General features: G+C 41.2%; 1 protein-coding gene across 5 annotated transcripts in view; it reads left to right on the forward strand.

The window, feature by feature from the left end:
• The first annotated feature begins 5,914 nt into the window (after positions 1 to 5,914).
• The window catches only part of NVL (nuclear VCP like), a 119,578-nt gene continuing 104,278 nt past the window's right edge, over positions 5,915 to 21,214 (forward strand). For 3 of the 5 annotated variants that reach the window (XR_002824031.1, XM_023730944.1, XM_023730945.1), the window contains exons 1-4: positions 5,927 to 6,022; positions 11,879 to 11,952; positions 19,308 to 19,360; positions 19,446 to 19,545. Coding sequence is in view for 3 of the 5 variants with exons in the window: in XM_023730944.1 (XP_023586712.1) it covers positions 5,966 to 6,022; positions 11,879 to 11,952; positions 19,308 to 19,360; positions 19,446 to 19,545 (284 nt within the window). In the remaining 2 variants the exon portion in view is untranslated. Of the gene's footprint in view, positions 6,023 to 11,878; positions 11,953 to 19,307; positions 19,361 to 19,445; positions 19,546 to 21,214 lie in introns of all 5 variants that reach the window. The other 2 variants (XM_004375951.2, XM_023730946.1) reach the window with 2 other exon arrangements.

Consider the following 21,214-nt stretch of genomic DNA (forward strand, 5'->3'; position numbering starts at 1 on the left):
GCTGTCACACTCTAAACAGACCTCCATGGAAGTCTGCCTTGTTGCTATCAGAACCCTACCTGTAGTATGTTCGGTGTGGGTGTAGCCTCCACTAAAGATACCTGCTTCTTAGCACTCAGCAGCCTGTCAGCAGTCCTCAGCACTGACTGAAAGGGGAATAAACAGACCAGAACTGACTCCCTGGGAGGCCTGTCTTGTTGGTTTCAGAGGACTGAGCTACAGGTGCACAGGAAGGCAAGTAAAGTATTGACTAGGAGAGCAGACTTCACTGCACAGGCCTTCTGTAGCAATTCGAAGTAGACTTGCAACTGACAGTGCCTGGGTGGGAGAGGTGTTAGCACACTCCAAACAGACTCTGGGGGAGGTTACGTCTTGTTAATTGTAGGGCAGAAGTTTGGGATCCTGTCTCTTTGTACAGGCAGGGGCTGTGGTGGTCAGGGAAACAAGCTCTTTTTCTGGGGTCACTACCCCAGTCCACAGCAGCCGCAGCCCACGTGGCTGGGGGACGGGCAAGGATGGTGGGAGAAGGGATTTTCCTACCATATATGATCCACTGTTGATTTGTTAATTCTTGCCTGTCTGCAGTTCCCCGCTGCTTTCCTCTGCTCCCCGACTCAGAGTCCCTCAAAGCCAAGCACCATTTCCTTGTTGATTTCTTGTTGTATTTGTGGGGAAGGGTCAGAACGATGGTTTGTTTTTGCTACCATCTTCCCAGAATCAAATAATTTTAGTTTGATAATATTCCCTGTGCACGAGGAAGACATTATTTATTTCTGGCATCCATTGTTGCTGCTAATATTCCTTTGTAATAAACTTACGTGTTTTCCTCTGGTTGCTTTTAATATCTCCTTGCCTTTTTTTTTTTTTTTTTTTGCAGTTTTACTACATTGTGACCAGGTATGGGTTGACTTTATATTTTTATTCCTCATGGGATTTGTTGGGATTTCTGGTGTCCGTCTTTCATCAATTCTGGTTTTCAGCCATTATTTCTTTGAAAATTGCCTCTCATATTTTAGTTATATTTTTCATTTGTAGAAATTCTGGGTTTTTTTCCGGTAAATTTTTATGGACTTTTTTTCCTTTGTCATACTTTTAATGCCCTCCTGTATTTCTTTAAACATAGTAATGATATTTATATTATACTTGATGCTTTCCAGTTTGTTATGTTTGCTGACTCTTCCTCATGGTGCCTTGCTTCCTCATGTATTTGATGTTCAAAAGTAAGTCTACGTTTCTTGCAACTTTTTCTGCAGGAATCCGTTGAGGCGAGTGTTTAGCATGCATCCTCCATGGAGGATTTGCATTTGTTTTTGCCAGCTACCTAGGGGCACCAACAACTTAGGATCACTGTAAGATTTAAAATTGTGCTTTTTTCGTCCACTCAGTTGTTGGGCGTTTGTTTTTCCCAAACCTTTGTGACCACAGGCTTGTGGCTAGAAATTCTCAGGGGAGATTTTTATTCTTCTCTACTTCCCTCTACCCAGCACCAAAGTGAGACAGACAAGTCTCCTTTTGTGGGATAACGTATTTTTGTAGTTCACCCACTGAAAGTTTAGTCTATAGTGGTAGGGAGAGTGTGTACTTTGGACCTCCCATCTGCCCTTTGATTACAGGCTCTGAGGATCTGCAGATACCCTCTGAGCAAAATCCAGTTCCATTGCTTGCTTTATTCTCTGGAATCAGGTTTCTTGTCATTTTTAGCCTTCAGTTGTTTCTCTTACTCTCTTCCAGCTTAGTGATTTTATCCAGTAATGTTCATCATTCTCTCTAGGAGGAGTCTCTGTACATACCTTGCCCTGCATATTACCAGAATGTACCTTTTTTCACTTAATTTATCTTACTGATTTGTCCCATCACTTATATAGAACTACCTCATTCCTTTAAACGACTTCATTGTATTTCATTGTATGGCTGTCTCAAACTCACAATATAATGTATATTATATTACGTATATATGGATAGAGATATACATTTATACATTTATCAAATTAGTCCTGTTTAAAAAACATCAATGGCTTCCTATTTCTCTTAGAAAAAAATTCAAATCTGTTATGTCTAGAAAGCTTTTCATGATCTTACTCTATCTACCTCCTAACTTTACCACATACATGTTGCCCTAGCCTGCTATTTTCCAACCACACAGATTTCCTTTCTGTTCCTAAAACAGGCCAACTTCTTCTCTGCTTCAGGGTCTTTGCAAGCGCAATTTTCTTTCTACCTGAAATTCTCTTCCGAACTCTTAGTACAGCTGGTTCTTTCTAACCTTAAGGTCCCGATTTACATGTAACGTTCTCAAAAGGACCTCTCGCGACCACTCTAACAGAGGTAGGCCCCCCTTTGTTATTCTCATCCTAGTACCTGATTAGTTACTTCACAATTTTCATTCACTTACTTAATTATTTACTGAGAACCTGCTAGATGAAAGGTACTGCTCCATGGGCTTTGGAACCCCCATTATTTCTCACTACAATTAGATATTTACTCCCTGTCCCTCTCACTAGGACACAAGTGCCAAGAGCATGTCTGGATCGTCATTACATCCTCCAACATGAGCAAAGTAATTGACGCGTTACCATTGTGTGCCGTAGTAGTAGACAAAAAATATTTGTAGAATGAATGCATGATGTATCACCTCAAAGTACTTTCATTCTATTCAGGTTTAGGGACACGAGTGAAGCAATCATCTCAAAATGACACGCTGGATTAGAAAACTGAACTGTTCACTTTTACCAAACAAAATAAACCAAAGACTTTAACCTCGGAAAACATGGCTAAGAACTCAGTATTCACCTCTCAGCAACAGGCAGCCTTGCTAATCAACCTTAGCAAGGGACTGCTAAACCCATGACACACTCTAGCCTGTTTCTCCACATCCCTATTACACATACGGTAATCATATAATTTATTGTACCCACTGGGATCCTTTTGACCCTGTTAATAATTATGCAGGGTCAATGGGCAAAAATCGGGGCTATCTTGATTGGGCAAATTGGGACATTCAATCACTTTAATTATAGAGCACAATTAGACAAGATCTGTTTCTAGTGAGGCACAAACTTTGGGAAGAAGTTATGAAGAACAGGTGAAATGTGCCACTGCCACTAGGTGGGGTGGCACCCTTAAAGAAAGGAGGCCATTTCAATTACTTCAGAAAGTTCTTTAGATGCATATGCACTCAGGTACTGTTCAGTAATCTTTTCAGTTTAAACGGGTAGTACTGTAAATTTAAACACTTGAATTAACGTAAAATTGTCTTCTGGGTAATGATTACTGGAAATAAGTCCAAAGGGAAATGTTCGACCATATTATTATTGATATTTTTTATTAACTCATTTAAAACAATTTCAATTACTGCCTACTACACCTGAGGCAGCATAGAGGTGAAAAACATACTCGTTGCCCTTAAGATGGCAAATCTAGTGCGCTCGAAGTCAGTGTGGGCTAGAAGGGTTACAGAATTTGTGGGGCCCAGTGCAAAATGAAAACGAGGAACTACTTGTCCAAAAATTAAGAATTTCAAGATGGCAACAGCAGAACATTAAACTAAGTGTTTAGCCCCTCTGAGCGTGGGGCCTCTTGTGACTGCACAGACCACCTATTCATGCCTGAGTGTAGGATAGTATTCTATGACAAGTTATAGACGCATCAGCTATGATGCTTAGCATACGTTGCAATGCTTCCAGGACCCTTCGGCTTGTTTTTATTCTGTATGGTACATTTGGCAAATACAGAATTAAATTGTATTTTAAAAACTACTGGGCATTGACTCTATTTGTGCTATGTGCTATAGGGAAATTATGCTGAAGTTTAATTCAATCAAGTACATAAATACCTATAAAATAATAAAGATATTATTAAAAAGTACAATTACAATTCTTCTGCTTTCTCCCATAAGACCAAAGGGCCAACAAGAACTGAAACTGGTAGGCACTCAATAATTACTTGTTGAATAAATGCTACGAGGGTTAATGGATGAGACTTCATCAAAGGGAAGCATCAGAGAAAACTGAAGGGACAGCTAAGGTTCTGAAAGTCATAGGTGGGCCAGGAAGGGCACTGTAGTCATGAGGAAATGTCAGTGGAAGCAAAGTCCTGTGTATTTTTTGTTCAATTTGTTTATCATCACCTTCCATTAGAACAATAACCCCGGTAGGAGCAGGAATCTTTTTCATTTGTTCGTAGCTGTACTCAGTGCCCAGGAGAGCACCTGTCCCATAGTAAAAAAAAAAACAAAACCAAACCCATTGACTTCGAGTCGATTCTGACTCATAGCGACCCTAAAGGACAGAGTAGAACTGCCCCACAGGGTTTCCAAGGAGCTGCTGGTGGATTCGAACTGTGGACCTTTTCGTTAGTAGTCAAACGCTTAACCACTGCGCCTGTCCCATAGTAGGCCTTCAGTACTTACTGAGTGAATAAATGCAGGTAATGCTACTTACCACCATGTGTCTGTCAGTTTCTTGTACTGTGATGGCTTGTATATTACGATGCTGAAAGCCAAGCCACTGATACCAGTAGGGTTATCCATGGTGGACAGCAGAGTTTCCAGAGTAAGACAGACTAGGAAGAAAGGCCTGGCAATCTACTTCTGAAAATTAGCCAATGAAAACCCTATGGATCACAACAGAATATTGTCTGATATAGAGATGGAAGATGAGCCCCCTAGGTTGGAAGGCACTCAAAATACACAGTGGAGTCTTACCAACTACTGCGAAGATGGCACAGGACCTGGCAACATTCCATTGTTGTACATGGGGTCGCCATGAGTGGGAGCCACGGCAACTAACAATGCTACTTAGCTAAAAGCACAGAGAACACACTAGTGAAGAAGTAGGATATCAGGTTGGAGCCAAGTTGACTAATGTTTTGAATATCAGAGTGAGACTCTACACTTAATTCAGCTGAGAGCTGAGACCTATTGGTTTTTGAAAAGAGCAGTGATAGGATCTGAACAGTGACAGGATTTGAAGGAAAAAAAGTTTGAGATAAAGTTACCTGTTAATATCTTCTCACATCCTTCTCTTAATTACTTTTCCTCTCCTTCCCGCTCTCGGGCTGCGCTTAATGTTCCCTTAAGCCAAGTAAGACCCGAAGTAAGAATATTAAAAGCACCCATTAAAACAAACAAACGAAAGCTAAAGCCGGCAACTTTTTACATCTTTTATGAATGACAACTGTTCTATTATCTGTGTTTTCATAACCTCACTATGAACTACTGGGGCGGATACAGCTGTTTAACAATATTCTGGGCAGTTACTACGCCAAGATGGAGTCCTGCACTAGGTGTGCTCAACAAATTCTCTTGATAACAGCGTAAGATCAAATTATTTCCAGATTAACAAACGGTGTAATTATTTGAGTAAACAAGTCCTTCCTTTTCGCACCCAGTCCGCCCCTTTTTCCGGCCAATACAAAGTAGGTAATTAGTTGAAAAACCAAGCAGCCGGGCGGTATGTTTTCGTTGCGATTTAATCGTCCCAAGTACCTACAGCGCTTTGTTCTGTTACGATTCTTGGCCAAGACTAACTTTGCATCCCAATAGGGTGTGGCTGGACTCGCTGTAATGAGACAAACGAAACCACGAACAGGACATCGCCGTCAAAAACTACGAGCGACGGGGCGAGGATCCGCCCACAGCAGCCACGGGTCGGTGTCTGTCAGCTGGGAACCAATAAAGTTGGGCGTGTTCAAAGGGGTCCTTGTCATCCAGGGCCTGTTGGAAAGGCCTGCAAAATAAGACTCCTAGAAACATCCTGATGTGTTTAACCCTTTTCTTTCTCTTCAGTATTTTTTTCCCCCTACTCTCAATACTTCTGTCCTGAGGGAAACGGCTCGATCTAGGCCGGGTGGGGCCCATTTAGGGTGGAGCTGGTCCGGCGATCGCCACAGGCATCCCCGAGGAGGACCCAGCCCCCCAGCTCACGTGGAACTGGAGGTTGGAGCTGTGGCTTCGGAGCCAAACGCGATGAAACCGGTATCCGCAGGGTTCGTGGACAGTAAGCTAAAGCGACGAGTCATTCAGGTGTGTTTTCTGCACGACGCGGCCTCGCAGGGGTCCTAGGGTGCCGCCTGCCCTTTCTCGGGGGGCTCCCAGGCCAAACTTGAAGTAGCCACCGGCCTTCCTTTGGGTTCAGGCGTGGGTCTGTTGGTAATTCCGTTTTTCTGCTGGAGGTGCAGGGCCTTCCCTCCCTGTGGTTGGGCGGAGTCTCAAGGAGGAGCCCCGATGGTGGGAGGGTGCAGCCTGGTGGACCTGGACCTCAGTGCATGTCAGTCGGGACGATGGAGTTAGCCTGGTTACAGCCTTTCTGTGTTGTGAGTTTAGGGCAGAAACATTCTTCAAACACCCTAATTGTACGAGACACTTTGGGGACCATACAGAGTATATTAATTTCCGTTCTCAGGAAGCTTGCAGTCCGGCTGGAGACACAGTAAAAATAGGTAACATGCATCAGAGGTTGTAATAGGCACGTTTCTTACCGTTTTTTCATTTTCATAACCATCAGTAGAAAGCAGTGTGTGCTTAATGCCTTGGGATGGTGCAGTCAGCAAGCAATACGAGTTAGAAGAAAGGGGAAATTTTTTCCTCACGTTAGACTTTGGGAGCTATAAGCTGTCTTTGATTTTCTTACCTCACTGGCCGCTACACAATTTCCTTTTTGGATCCATCTCGTCCTGTGTTGTTTGTTGCCGTCGAGTAGATACCAAGTCATGGCGACACCACCTGCGCAGAGTGGAACCACTCCATAGGGTTTTCAAGGGTGTGACCTTCGGAAGCAGATAGCCAAGCCTGTCTTCTGCTGCGCCTCTGGGTGGGTTTGAACCGGCAACATTTTGACTTAACGTTTTGCGCAACCCAGGGACTCCGTCTCATCCTACCAACATCTAGATGTTAGAAGTGCCCTGTGCCTCTGTTATCTTTGCCGTCTCTCTATCCGCATACGCCTCTCATCTATCCGCACTCTGTAGGTGGTCTTTCCTAGTCTGACGGCTTTAAATATTATCTATATGTTCATTGGAGCCCTGGTGGCCTAGTGGTTAAGAGCTCGGCTGATAACCAAAAGGTGGGCAGTTCGAATCCACCAGCCGCTCCGTGGAAACCCTATGGCGCAGTTCTAACCTGTCCTATAGGGTCACTATGAGTCGGAATCTACTCTATGGCAATGAGTTTGGTTTTATATGTTCATGACTTCTAAGTTTATATCTAGTTCAGATTTTCTCCTGGACTCCAGATTCATATATCCAGCTACCTACTCGACATCTTGGCATAGTGGTTAAGAGCTACATCTGCTAACCAAAAGGTCAGCAGTTTGAATCCGCCAGGCGTTCCTTGGAAACTCTATGGGGCGGTTCTACTCTGTCCGATAGGGTCGCTATGAGTTGGAATCAACTCAGCGGAAGCAGGTTTTACTTAACATCTCTTCTTGAATGTCTGATAGGTAATGTGTAAGTGAATTTTTATTTTCTCCTCCAACCTGTCCTCTTCCTAGTGTTCTGTATCTTAATCAGTGACACCATTGTCCATCCCATTGTTAAGGCCAAATACCTTAAGAATCATTCTGACTCATTTGTTTCACTTTCTGTATTCAGTCCGTTAACAGTCTAATTGGCTTGATTTTCAAAATGCTTTCCAAATCCAACCACTTCTTACCATCTCTCCCACCACCCGACCTAGTCCAAACCACCGTTTCTCCATTAGACTATTGCAATAGTTTCTAACTGATCTCTGATTCTACTTTCATGTAAGGACTATACCCAGCAGAGGAGGCCTGGTGGTATAGTGGTTAAGAGCTCGGCTGCTAACCAAAAAGTCAGCAGTTCAAATCCACCAAGTGCTCCTTGAAACCCTGTGGGGCAGTTCTACTCTATGGGGTCACTATGAGTCAGCATCAAATTGGCAGAAACGAGTACAAGTTTATACCCACAGAGCAGACAGATAAATTCTTAAAGGGAGAATTAATGCTTGTCTTGGCCATGCTCAAAACCTTCAGTGGACTCTAAGGCATTTAGAGTAAACCTAGCCTAAAAAGCTCTGCTACATATTCTGGCCCTTGTCTAGTTTTTTGTCCTTGTTTCCTTCTGCTGCCTTCCTTGCTTACTCTGTTCCAGTCGCTGACCTTCTGAAACATGCCAAGCACGGGACCTTTGCTGTTACTCTTCAGTCCCTCTGCATTGTTCCTCCTCTGGGTGTCTGCACCACTTAGGAGAAGGTGCAGTGGGTAAGCGCTCAGCTGCTAACCAGAAGGTCAGTGGTTTGAACCCACCAGCTGCTCTGTGGGAAAAAGATATGGCAGTCTGCTTCCGAAAAGATTTCAGCTTTGGAAACCCTATGGGGGCAGTTCTGTTCTGTGCTATAGGGTCACTATGAGTCGGAATTGACTTGACATTAGTGAGTTTGGTGTTTCTTTGGTCTTTGCTCCTGTAGGCTTGTGAGCGATGACTCTTATTTGCCAAATCTGGCGGCCTTTTCTCGATCCTTACCACACTTAACTGCTCCTCAGTATTTAACATTATCAGATTTACTCCCTTGCTTTTACTTTTGTTCATTGTAAAATTAATAAGTTCTTATGGTTTAAAATAAAAGTGACAAAAGAGTACAAAATGACAAGGAAAAATCTTAGCTCCACTCCAGAAGTAACCATGGAGAATTTCTGTTGTATCTTTCTTAAGCTTTTGTATGCATATATGTGCTTACATAGGTATTCATTTTTTGAAACATCACACAGATGAGCTTATCTGCATCTGTTCTGCTTGAGTTTTTCACTTAGCAATATATTTTGGATATCTTCTCACAAGTAGTACATTGATCTCTTTTTAAGTAATATTGCCACCCTTTCTCGGGGGTTTTATTTCTGTTGCCATCAAGGAGCTTTTTGGCCTGTAGTGGCTAGGTTGTTGTTAGGTGCTGACAGGTTGGTTCCGACTCAGAACAACGCTGTGTGTAATGGAACGAAACACTGCCCAGTGCTGCAGCATCCTCACAGTCATTGTTATGCTTGAGCCCATTGTTGCAGCCACTATGTCAGTCCGTCTCGTTGGGGGGTTTTACTCTTTTTCACTGACCCTCTACTTTGCCAAGCAGGATGTCCTTCTCCGGGTCCCTCCTGATAATATATCCAAAGTACATGAGATGAAATCTCAGCATCCTTGCCTTCTAAAGAGCACTCTGGCTATATTTCTTCCAAGATGGATTTGTTTGTCCTTGTTGCAGTACATAGTATAATCAATATTCTTCACCAACACCACAATTCAAAGGCATCGATTCTTTTTCGGTCTTTCCTTATTCATCGTGCAGCTTTCACATGCATATGAGGCCGTTGAAAATATCATGGCTTGGGTCAGGTGCACCTTAGTCTTTGAGGTGACATCTTTGCTTTTAAGACTTTAAAGAGGTTTTTTGCAGCAGATTGGCCCAATGCAATATGTCATTTGATTTCTTGACTACTGCTTCCATGGGTGTTGATTGTGGATCCAAGTAAAATGAAATCCTTGACGACTTTAATATTTTCTCCATTTATCATGATATTGCTTTTTGGTCCAGTTGTGAGAATTTTTGTTTTATGTTGAGGGGTAATCCATAGTGAAGGCTATAGTCTTTGATCTTCATCAGTAAATGCTTCAAGTTCTCTTCACTTTCAGCAAGCAAGGTTATGTCATCTGCATATTGCAGGTTGTTAATAAATCTTCCTCCAATCCTGATGCCTTGTTCTTCACATAGTCCAGCTTCTCAGATTATTCGCTCAGCATACAGTTAGAATAAGTATGGTGAAAGGCTACAACCCTGTCGCACACCTTTTCTGATTTTAAACCACACTGTATCCCCTGGTTCTGTTCAAACGACTGCTTCTTGGTCTGTTTACGGGCTGTGCATGAACACAATGAAGTGTTCTGGAATTCCCATTCTTCGCAGTGTTATCCATAATTTGTTATTATTCACACAGTCAAATGCCTTTGTGTAGTCAGTAAAACACAGGTAAACGTACCAGTGAGTATGAGATTGTTATGGATTGAATTATGTCCCCCCAAAATGTGTGTCAGTTGTCTAGGCCAGTATTGAGTGGTCGTCTACCATTTTGTGATCTGATGTGGTTATCGTATGTGTTGTAAATCCTAACGTCTATATGCTAATGAGGCAGGATTAGAGACAGTTATGTTAATGAGACAGGTCTCAATCTACAGGATCAGGTTCTATCTTGAGTCAGTCTCTTTTGAGATATAAAAGAGAATCGAGCAGAGAGGAGAGGGACCTCATTACCACCAAGCAAGAAGAGCCAGGAGCGAAGCGTGTCCTTTCGCCCCGGGGTCCCTGGGCTTAGAATGTCCTATACTAGGTGAAGATTGATGACAAGGATCTTCCCCCAGAGCTGACAAAGAGAGATAACCTTTCCCTAGAGCTGGCACCCTGAATTCAACTTCTAGCTTCTTAAACTGTGAAAGAATAAATTTCTGTTTGTTAAAGCCATCCACTGGTGATATTTCTATTGTAGCAGCACTAGATAATTAAGACAGAGATATATGCAAAAAACTCTAAGTATGAATAAGTGTAATTTAAGATTAGCTGTAGTAAATGACAGCATGTCAGAGCCCAGAGCCAGGGAAGTTAACTGGAACAGTCTGGCTTTGCATACTGAGTCTCTTGCCATTGATGCAGAGACTTACCATGCTAGGAATATTTGAGAAGAAATTACTGTGTGAAGTGGGACACTGGACTGCACAACCAGCAGGTATGGAAATAGAGGTAGTAGATACTTAGTCCAACTTTAAATCTGACACTGCAACTTATGTGTTACTAGGCAAGTTATTAACCTCTTTAAGCCTCACTTAAACCTCCTCATCTACAAAATGAGGAGAGTAATACCTACCTTGTAGCACTGTTATGGATTAAACGAGATAATGTGTAAAAAGCCCGTAGAGCAGTGCTTAGGACAGAGGTTTCCAAACGTTCTTCATTTACAACTCTTTTAGCTTCTCAGTAATTTTTTAATGGTATCCCTAGACCAGAAGAGGAGCTTTGGTGGTGCAGTGAGTAAGCGTTCGGCTGCTAACCAGAAGGTTGGCAGTTCAAATCCACCAGCTGCTTCTTGGAAGCCCGGTAGGGCAGTTCTACCCTGTCCTGTAGGGTTGCTGTGAGTCAGAATCCACTTAATGGCAATGGGTAGACCAAAAGAAATACAGTAGGTCTGTCTATTAAGTACTTAGGTTCAAGCAAATTAATAAGTCTTTAGTCCAAATAACTTAGTAGCTATTTGAAAAAATTATAACAAAAGTTGAAAAAAAATCAGTATATTTCACTGTTAAGTGTGTGCCTGTCAGACATTGCACAGTTTCTCATACTTTGGAATCAGGTTGACATTGCCACTCTCACTTCCTGTTCCACATTGATTTTGCATCCTTATTTAGCCCTTTTGAGCACAGCAACCTCTGAAAACCCAGTTTTGCAAAGATGAAATCATCAAAAGGAATAGAAGGTGATTTAACGTTGAAACCGTGAATTGCCTCAAGCTAGGCGTTCTTGTAGTGCCTGACAGATGTCAGCGATCCCCATGTTCCCTCAAGTTAAAATCTCCCTGGTGCACGGGTGAGCTTATTCACATGTTCTGTGCTCTTACTAGGATGTAGTAATCCCTCACTGACTGCATGCTAGCTCTTCCAGTTATTGTTGTTATTACTGTGCTATCACAGTGACTAGTACTGTTAATTAAATTCTCTGATTCCAGACAAACAATTATTTGGTGATTTCCATTTATGTTCCTGGTATGTTTTATTAACGAAGAGTTTACATCAAAGTATAACATGTTTTAGTGGCTTGATCTTGTTTATTGATTAAAATCAGTGTTTGAAATGCTGAGTATTTTATCCTTCTATCTTTTTTTTGTTTTAGTATCTTAACAGTAACAGATGTGGCAAATATGTGGACACTGGATTCTTAGCATCTGATTTGCAAAGAATGTACAGGTAAAGAAATGTAGTCTGCAAATCCTTGCTTTTCTTTCCTACCTCTTTTAAAGTTTCTATCCTGCCTAAATTTCTAATTGCTTTTGATACCAGCTGCCATCAGATTACCAGTCCGTAAACTTGGAATTCAATTCAGTTGTACAAACATTTGTCACACACCTAGTATATGCAAGGAGCCGTCCTTGTTACTGTGGGGAATGGCTAATTCTTAGCTTTCAGTATCTCTCAACTGGTCTGAATAGAGATGTTAATATATTACTTCCTACTTTATTAAAGAATTAAAACCTCCAGGCATCATCTCCCTCAGCATCCTGACTCTTTATCTAGAAATGTGTCACTCAACTATTCCTCCCACTGAAGACTAAATCCTTCTGTGCCTCTAATCCCACCCCTTCTGATATTTGCTTCATTAATTATCTCTGTTTTGTAAGTTTCAGTCTCTATTTTCTTTTCCTCATACTGTAAACAACTACAGGTCTCTAAGTCTCTTCTAGTCTTGAAGAAAAAAAAGAGCACGCTAAAACAAAAGGCCTTTAAAAATTTTGTAACACACTTTGACTAAAAACCGAAACCAAACGCATTGCTGTTGAGTCGATCCCGACTCATAGCGACCCTATAGGACAGAGTAGAATTGCCCCATAGAGTTCCCAGGGAGTGGCTGGTGCATTTGAACTGCCAACCTTTTGGTTAGCAGCCAAGCTCTTAACCACTACCCCACCAGGGTTTCCCCGCTGTAACTACCACCCAGTATTTCTCCTCCCCTCCATCAGATTTTTTTTAAAGAGTGGTCTAAGCTTACTTACTGTCATCTCTATCACTCACTCTACTGAAATGTATGAATTGGCGTTTTTTTGTAATTTCTTTGTTTCTTTTTTTAATCTTAGTTGATAGTACAACTACCTCCCCAGTCACTTAGGTTCAAAACCTTTGTGTTGTCTTCCCCCTTCTACTTAACCTGTACCCCCCACCCCACCACTCCCATGTGCCTGCAGTTACCAAACCTTGCTGTTACCTCTTAAATATTTCTTGGAGCCTGTTCTCTCCTTTCCCAGCACATTACTTGCCTAATCCAGGCCCTCATTATTTGTTGTCTGGATTTCTGTTTCAGCTTCTAAGCTATGTCTAACCTGCCTTCCTTTAATCCAGGGGTTGGCAAACTATGGCCCTCTGGTCATATCTGGCCTGCCACCTTTTTTTCATATGGCTCGTGGGCTAAGCATGGTTTTTACATTTTCAAGTGATTCGGAGGGAAAAAAAAGAATGTTTCATGATTCATGAAAATTATATGAAATTCAAAATTCATTGTCAATAAATAAAGTTTTATTGGGATGCAGCCACACTCACTCCTTTACATATTGCTTTTGCACCACAAAAGTAGAGCTGAGTAGTTGCAACAGAAATCATATGGCCCTCAAAGCCTAAAATATTTGCTGTATGGCCCTTTACTGAAAAAGTTTGCTGACGCCTACTTTAATCCGTTGGTTCTCAAACCCGTCAGCACTCAGGCCTAACGAGACATATAAGACATAATGACAGTCCCGTGGTTGAACCTATTTATAGAGTAAGTGTGAACACAAGAACTACAGGAGCAGCCCGATACAGATGTGTTCTGTTGGTATCTCAGATGCCATGGACAACAGTGTTGTCAGAAGTTTCTGAAATGATGAACAACAGATAAGATAAAATGAAATCTCTCAGTTTATAAAGCAATTGCATTCCTAAAAAATGCAGTGTGTCTTAAAACCATGCAGAATAGACCTTGGGTTTACATGTACAGCAGATGGAGTCTAGCTTAGGCAACTAAACAGATTTTTCACCTACGTGAGTGTCTGGCAGAAAGTTCCAAAATCACGAGGAAGCGACAGTTTTTCTTTATGTGGAATTGTTCTGCGTGTAGAAGGATATCCACCAGCCGTCGTCCTCACCCACTTAATGTCCGTAATGCTCCCCAGTCATTGCGGTCACATAAAATGCCCCCTCAGATTTTCAAAATGCCCCTGAAGGATGGTACCTCCCTTGTTGAATATCACTGTTCTACCCCATCCTAACCACAGCCACGAAAGTGATCTCCGCAAAATGCATATTTAACCTTATTATTCCCCTGTTTAATGCCCTCACCTCTCCCTCGCACGTACCCGTGATTTTCGATCACTCTGCAGTATAAACTCCACCTCTTCAGTGTGGTTTAAAGGCCTTCCTGGTCTGGTTCCTCCTTATCTCCCTGCCTTGCACTATCTGGGCCAGTAACCCCTATGACCACTTTGTAATTGCACACACACACACACCATGTTGTTTCTTCTTTTTCTTAGCTCATGCTGTGACCTCTTCCTAGAATCCCCTTCCTGCCCACTCCCCTTTCTCCTTCCCACCAACCCCCCAGCCCCCCACACAGAGTAATCCAGATTCTTCTCTCTGCTCCCATGCTTCTCTCTGTCATTGGACTTACCGCAGTGTGTTTGTGTCTGTCTACCCCACTGGGCAGAGTACTTACAGAGCCTGAATAGTACCTTATTCATCTTCAGGGTCCCAGCCCTTGGACAATTCTTGGAGGGAGGCAGACACTCCATGTTGACAATTCTTGGAGGGAGGTAGACACTCCATGTTTGTTGATTGAATTAAAGGAGTTGGATGAATGAGTGACTGAGTGAACGAATGACTATCAGTTCTTACACAGCTTATTATAAGTACTCAAAGTGAAGTGCTGTGAGAGAGGGCAGATGAGTTCTGTGTAGGGGATTGTGACAAGTCTGTTGGAAAGGCTTATTGAGGAAATAATTCTTGTGCTGCATCTGGAGTAATAGAGAACAGATGGCTTCGGAGAGAGCAGTTCACGCAGTCATTGTAACACGTTCTTGCACCCTCACTGTTCATTATTACATCTTCCTGTAGCACTTTCATTTTCTTTCCTTTTTATTCTTTCTTTTTTTTGAGTGGATAATATATTTGAATAGTTTCAAAATTACGCACAGCTACTGTGAATAATTACCAACGTAAGGTTTGCCAAGCCAGCAGGGGGTGTGCCCACATGCTTGATATGTGGGCTTTTCTTCCCTTATTGAAAGTTAAATTTCAAAGGTATCAGGGCCATTAATGCTCATTTTAGCATGAAGAAGGTTTTTTTTTTTTTTTTTTTTAAATCCTTGTCATTCCAATCCCATCAAGATTGGAGTCAAATATATGGGTAGAGAAGTTTATATGTGAACTCAGTTTGCGAGAAGTGGATTCTTGGATCATTTAATAGCAGGATGCTGTAGCCCATTTTCAGAGATACTGAAATTCCGTCTCATTCTAGTGATTAGGTATAGTGAAATGTAACAGGACAAAATAATATCATGATAACAGGATTTATGCTAGAGTGTCCATCATGCAATCTTTCCCCTTTTGTACTGTCAGCGTCTCTAAGAGACATGGTGAGTTTTTAAATTTTCATGATTTAGCAGAAATTTCTTGAATGCTTATTATATATAAGTGTGTTTCATATCTAGGACATACGAAAATGAATGTGAGTCAGATGCTCACAGTCCAAAAGAGGAGGAGGATAGACGAACAGCCACCAATGATTATAAAACAAACGATAGGCCAAATATTTCGATGAAGTGACAGTATGTTGTTGTTGTTAGGTGCCATTGAGTTGTTTTCAATTCATAGTGTCTTCATGGGACAGAGTAGAACTGCTCCATAGCCGTAGTCTTTACAGAAGCAGATTGCCAGGTCTTTCTCCCTTACAGCCACTGAGTGTGTTGAACTGCCAACCTTTCGGGTAGCAGCCAAACGCCTGTTTACACCGGTATAGAGAAGTTTGTTTTTTTTGTTTAGTCCTAGAGAATGGAGGAAGGTCGCTAGTTGCACAAACAGTTTGCACCCGCCTGCTAATCTAAACATTACTGGTTCAAACCCACCCAGTGGTAACGTGGAAGAAAAGACCTGGTGATCTGCTTCTGCTAAGATTAGAAAAACCCAAACTCTTTGCTGTTGAGTTGATTCTGACTCATAGTAACCCTATAGGACAGAGTACAACTGCCCCATAGGGTTTCCAGGGAGCAGCTGGTCGATTTGAACTGCCAACCCTTTGGTTAGCAGCTGAGCTCTTAACCACTGCACTGCCAGGGCTCCTTGCTAAGATTATAGCCCAGAAAACCCCATGGAACAGTTCTGCTCTGTAACACATCAGGTCACCATGAGTTGGAATCAATTCGACAGCAGCTGACGACAACAGGGAATGGAGGGAGAATCTTATGTATCAATGAATGAGTTTTAGTTTTTAACATTCAAATATTCCATATAAAATGCTACAGTAAAACCTGCGAGAGCCAGAACCCATAAAAGGCAGAGACCTGTCAGAGGAGGAAAACTAAAATACCTTCCACTAATAATAATAGCAATAGAAAAGTGGTGAGACTGTATGTACCCTGTCAAAGGTGGAAAACTCGTGAGACCTGGAAAAAACAAACCAGTTCTGTCGAATTCAGCTCTCACAGGTTTCACTGTATAAATTCTTTATGTTCTGTATATTCTTAGTTACAGAGCCCTGATGGCGCAGTGGTTTAACGCTTAGCTGCTAACCGAACAGGTGCCCCATGGGAGAAAGATGTGGCAGTCTCCTTCCATAAAGATTTACAGCTTTGGAAACCCAATGGGACAGCTCTACTCTGTCCTGTAGGGTCACTATGAGTCGGAATCGACTCGATGGCACACAGCAACAACATCCTTAGTTACTCTAGCTTTTTTTAAGTGGGTAGTTTTTTTTTTTTTTTAAGATCTTAGCATCATACTTGTGCTTCTGTTTTTGTTATTATCATATTTTCTACATTATCTTCTTAAGTTACGTAAATGTTGGCCTGCTTGGGTCGCTATGAGTCAGAATCGACTCAACGGCAGCAGGTTTGGTTTTTGGTTTTAGCTGCCTTTGGTTGAGTCTTTTTAAATTCAGTTTAGAAAAGGGTTTCCTTTTGAGAGACGTAAAGTTTAGTGCCCTGAATATTGACTCTCACTTGGTAAGCAGCTCTTGCTAGATGTCAGTGTATTTCAGTGCGTATAGTAACAGATACCTTTGTTTGTAGTCATATTTTGCATTCTGTTTCTCCCATTTGAATGATTTGCTGACAGAAGTATCATGACTTTGTGATTTATATTCCATTTTTGAATCCTTTAAATACCTGATATTTAAAAGCATAAAAACCAAAACCCCACTGTTGTTGAGTTGATTCCGACTCATAGCAACCCCATAGGACAGAGTAGAACTGCCCCGTAGGGTTTCCAAGGAGTGGCTGGTGGATTCGAACCGCCGACGTTTTGGTTAGCAGCCGAATGCTTAACCACTGCACCACCAGGGCTCCTAAAAGCATATAACTACCTTAAAAAGAAAGCCTTTGTATTGATACGTTAACATTGCTTTAACATATTTTGCTTGTTACTTTTTAAAAATGACCATGATTAAATATAGTGTTTGCTTTATTTAAAACCTTTTATTTTGATATAATTTCACGCTTACAGAAAAATTGCAAGAATGGTACACGAAGAACTCTCATGTACTCATTACCCAGAGTGTCCCTTTATATATACTACGGTATCTATTTCCTAAGAACGAGGACTTTCTCTTGCATAATCAGAGTTCATTTTAGAAAACCAGAAAGTGTACATTGGCACAGATATCATTTAACCCTGTATTCAGATTCAGGAGCCCTTGTGGCTCAAGCTGCTAGGCAGAAGGTCCTATCAGGTCACTGTGAGTCGGAATCAACTCAGTGGCAAGGGGTTTGGGTTTTATTCATATTTAAATTTCACCAGTTGTCTCAATAATGTCCTGTATAGCTATCGTGTCTCTCTCTCTCTCTCCCCACCTCCCACTGAAATCCAGGATCACACATTGTTCTTTCTCTTTAATCTCCTTTAATCTGGAACAGTTCCTCAGCCTTTCTTTGTTTTTCATGATCTTCACATTTTTGAACTTGACAGAATTTTATAGAATGTCCTTCAGTTTGGGTTTTTCGGGTGTTTTCCCATGATTAGAATCAGGTTATGCATTTTCGGCAAGAATACCACAGAAGTGATGTGACCTCAGCGGATGCATAATGTCTGTCTGCGATGTTACTTGATGATGTTAATTTTGATTTTAAGATTATATTTGCTAGATTAAGCCACTCTAAATTAATTTGAAATTAATAATTTATGCAGAGATGCTTTGAGACTGTAACTATTCTGTTTCTCAGCAAGCTTTCACTCACTATTTTTAGCATAAATTCTTGTCTGAAATGTTTAACTTGAATTTAATAATGAGGAAACGTAAATCTAGATTGTTGGACATTTTACAAATTAGTTGATCTAGAGTCTTCAGAAATGTCAGGCGCGCGCAGAAATTAAAGGCTTCTAAAGAGAGGGGCCTGGGTGGTGCAGTGGTTAAGAGCTATGGCAAGCTACAGCTGCTAACCAAAACGTTGGCACTTTGAACCGGCCAGCTTCTCCTTGGAAACCCTATGGGGCAGTTCTACTATGTCCTGTAGGGTTGCTGTAAGTCGGAATCGACTGGACGGTAGTGAGTTTTTTTTGGTAAAGAGATGGGGGAGCCCTGGTGGTGCAGTGGTTAAGAGGTATGGCTGCTAACCAGAAGATCAGTGATTTGAACCCACCAGCCACTCTATGGGAGAAACATGTGGCAGTCTGCTTCCGTAAGGATTTACAGCCTTGGAAACCCTCTGGGGCAGTTCTACTCTGTCCTACAGGGTTGCTATGAGTAGGAATCGACTCAAGGACAATGTATTTAAAGAGATAGGGCAGCCAAATGCAACACATAGCCTTGACTGAATCCTGGATTAGAGCGAAAAGAGCTATAAAGAACATTTTGGTAAAACAATTTGGGAAATCTTAATATGGACTGTATATTAGATAATATTTTATCAGTGTTAAATTTTTTGTGTGTGCTAATGGTATTGTTATGTAGGTATTGTTGTTTTTCAAAGATATGTGCTGAATATTTCGGGGTTAAATTTCTGCAACTTACTTTTAAATGGTTCTGCCAAAACGAAATTAATTCTATATGTAGAGAGAAGTAAAGCAAATATGGGAATATGTTAGCAATTTGTGGATAGAGTAGATGGTGATCACTACATTATTTCTCGCTTTTTAGTAGATTTGAAATTGCAAAAGAAAAAAGACCTAATAAAGAGAAAAATGATAGAGAAAAATCACAGTTATGAAAATACAAACTTAGAAAGTTGTCTGAAAATAGGTTAATGAGCATTGTGAATACAGTGGCATATTTAAATATTTGCACAAACTTACGTGATCCTTTTAGATTGAAGTTAGTGGGAAAATATTGGTGGAGACCAGTTTACCAATCTTCTTGTTATTTTTTTCAGTGTAGACTATGGTCGAAGAAAAAAAAATGCTTTCAGGATTCAGGTAGAAAAAGGTGAGTCTTCTAGTGTTAGAGCTGAATTATCAATAATGTCATAGAAAAACGGTTTTGGCTCATGGCAGTTTTCTTTTTGTTTCAGTGTTTAACATAATTAGTACTGAGAAGAAACTTAAGGATCTAACAGAATTAGAAGGTGAAAATCTAGCAAAAAGATCAAGACAAGGTGAAGAGGATAATGAGTAAGTATGATAATGTGGGATTTTTTTTTTTTTTTTTTTTTTTATTCTAAAACATGAACCTGTTCACATTATGTTCCTGCTTGTAAAACTTAGAGTGGCCCTTCATTGCCCACGGAGCTCTACATAATCCTTACCTGACCTCTCCAGACATTTGCTTCAGCCATACTGAACAGCTTGCTATTCCCCTAAGAGGTCACATTCTTGCTTTGACTGTGTCCTTGTGTGGGTGGTTTTCTGTATCAGGAATTCTCATTTCCACTTCACAAGCTCCGACTCAGCCTTTGAGAGTCAGCTGAATTTTTATTGCCTCTGTTAGGCCCTCCTAGACTCCTTTCTTAGTCTTTCTTTAGGCCCTACTTATGGATATTTATTATAACGCTTATCATATCGTACGACATTAAAGTTACTAGTTTACTTGCTTGCATTACCTGCGTTATCTTTATTTTTCTCTGCCCTAATAGAATGCCAGATGCATAAAAAGGTGCAAATTAATTTTGTTGTCCAAGAAATAATGTTACTGAGTTTGTTTTTAAAATTACTTTATTGAAGTATTGTTTGTCATATAATAAACTATACTTTTTTAAGGTATAAATTTGATGAGTTTGACACGTGTACACCATGATACTATCACCATAGGCACAATATCAAACATTTCCGTCACTCCCAAAGGTTTTCTTGTGTCCCTTTGCGATTCATTCCTCCCTCCACCCCTGGCCTCAGGCAGCTTTCTGTCACTGTACATTAGTTTGCATTTTCCAGAATTTCATCTAAATAGAATCATACAGTATGTACTTTTAAATTCTGGATTGTTTCACTCTGTAATGATTTGGGGATGTATCCTGTTGTGTGTATCATTAGTTCATTGGTTTTTATTGTTGTGTATGTGTGGATAAGCCACCATTTAACCATTTATCTGTTGGACGTTTGGGTTGGTTACACTCTGGGGCTATTATGTTAAAGCTCCTGTGAACATTGGTGGGCTAGTCTTTGCGTGGATAGTGTTTTCATTTCTCTCGGTAAATACCTAGGTGTGGAATATCTGGGTGATATGGTAGGCGTACATGTGACTTTATAAGCTGCCAAGCTTATTTCTCAAGTGTTAACCGTTTTCCTTGTTAGATCAGCAGTGTATGAGAATTCCATTTGTTCCACATTTTGTGAACACTTGGTATAGTCACACACACACCAGTTACTGTCAGGTTGATTCTGACTCCCAGGTGACACCATGTGTTGCACAGAGTAGAACTGTGCTCCATAGGGTTTTCATCTTCAGGAAGCATATTGCCAGGCCTTTCTTCTGGGGCGCCTCTGGGTGGGTTCAAACCACCAATCTTTTGGTTAGTAACCAAGAATGTAATCGTTTGCACCACCCAGGGACTCTGGTAAGGTCCGTCTCTTTAATTGTAGCCAGTGTGGTGAGCTCCTAGTGGGTCTACAGAGGTATTTCATTTGTGGTTTTAATAAGCATTTCCCTAACGACTAATGATGTTGAACATCCTTTCATGGATGTCTTGGTTATCTAGAGCTGCTACAGCAGAAATACGGTAAGTGGATGGCTTCAACAAAGAGAATTTTATTCTCTCACAGTCTAGTAGGCTAGAAGTCCAAATTCAGGGCGTCACCTCCAGGGGAAGGCTTTTTCTCTCTGTCGGCTTTGCAGGGAGGTCCT

Source organism: Trichechus manatus, unplaced genomic scaffold (assembly GCF_000243295.1).
Source record: "Trichechus manatus latirostris isolate Lorelei unplaced genomic scaffold, TriManLat1.0 scaffold00039, whole genome shotgun sequence".
Taxonomy (NCBI): Eukaryota; Metazoa; Chordata; class Mammalia; order Sirenia; family Trichechidae; genus Trichechus; species Trichechus manatus.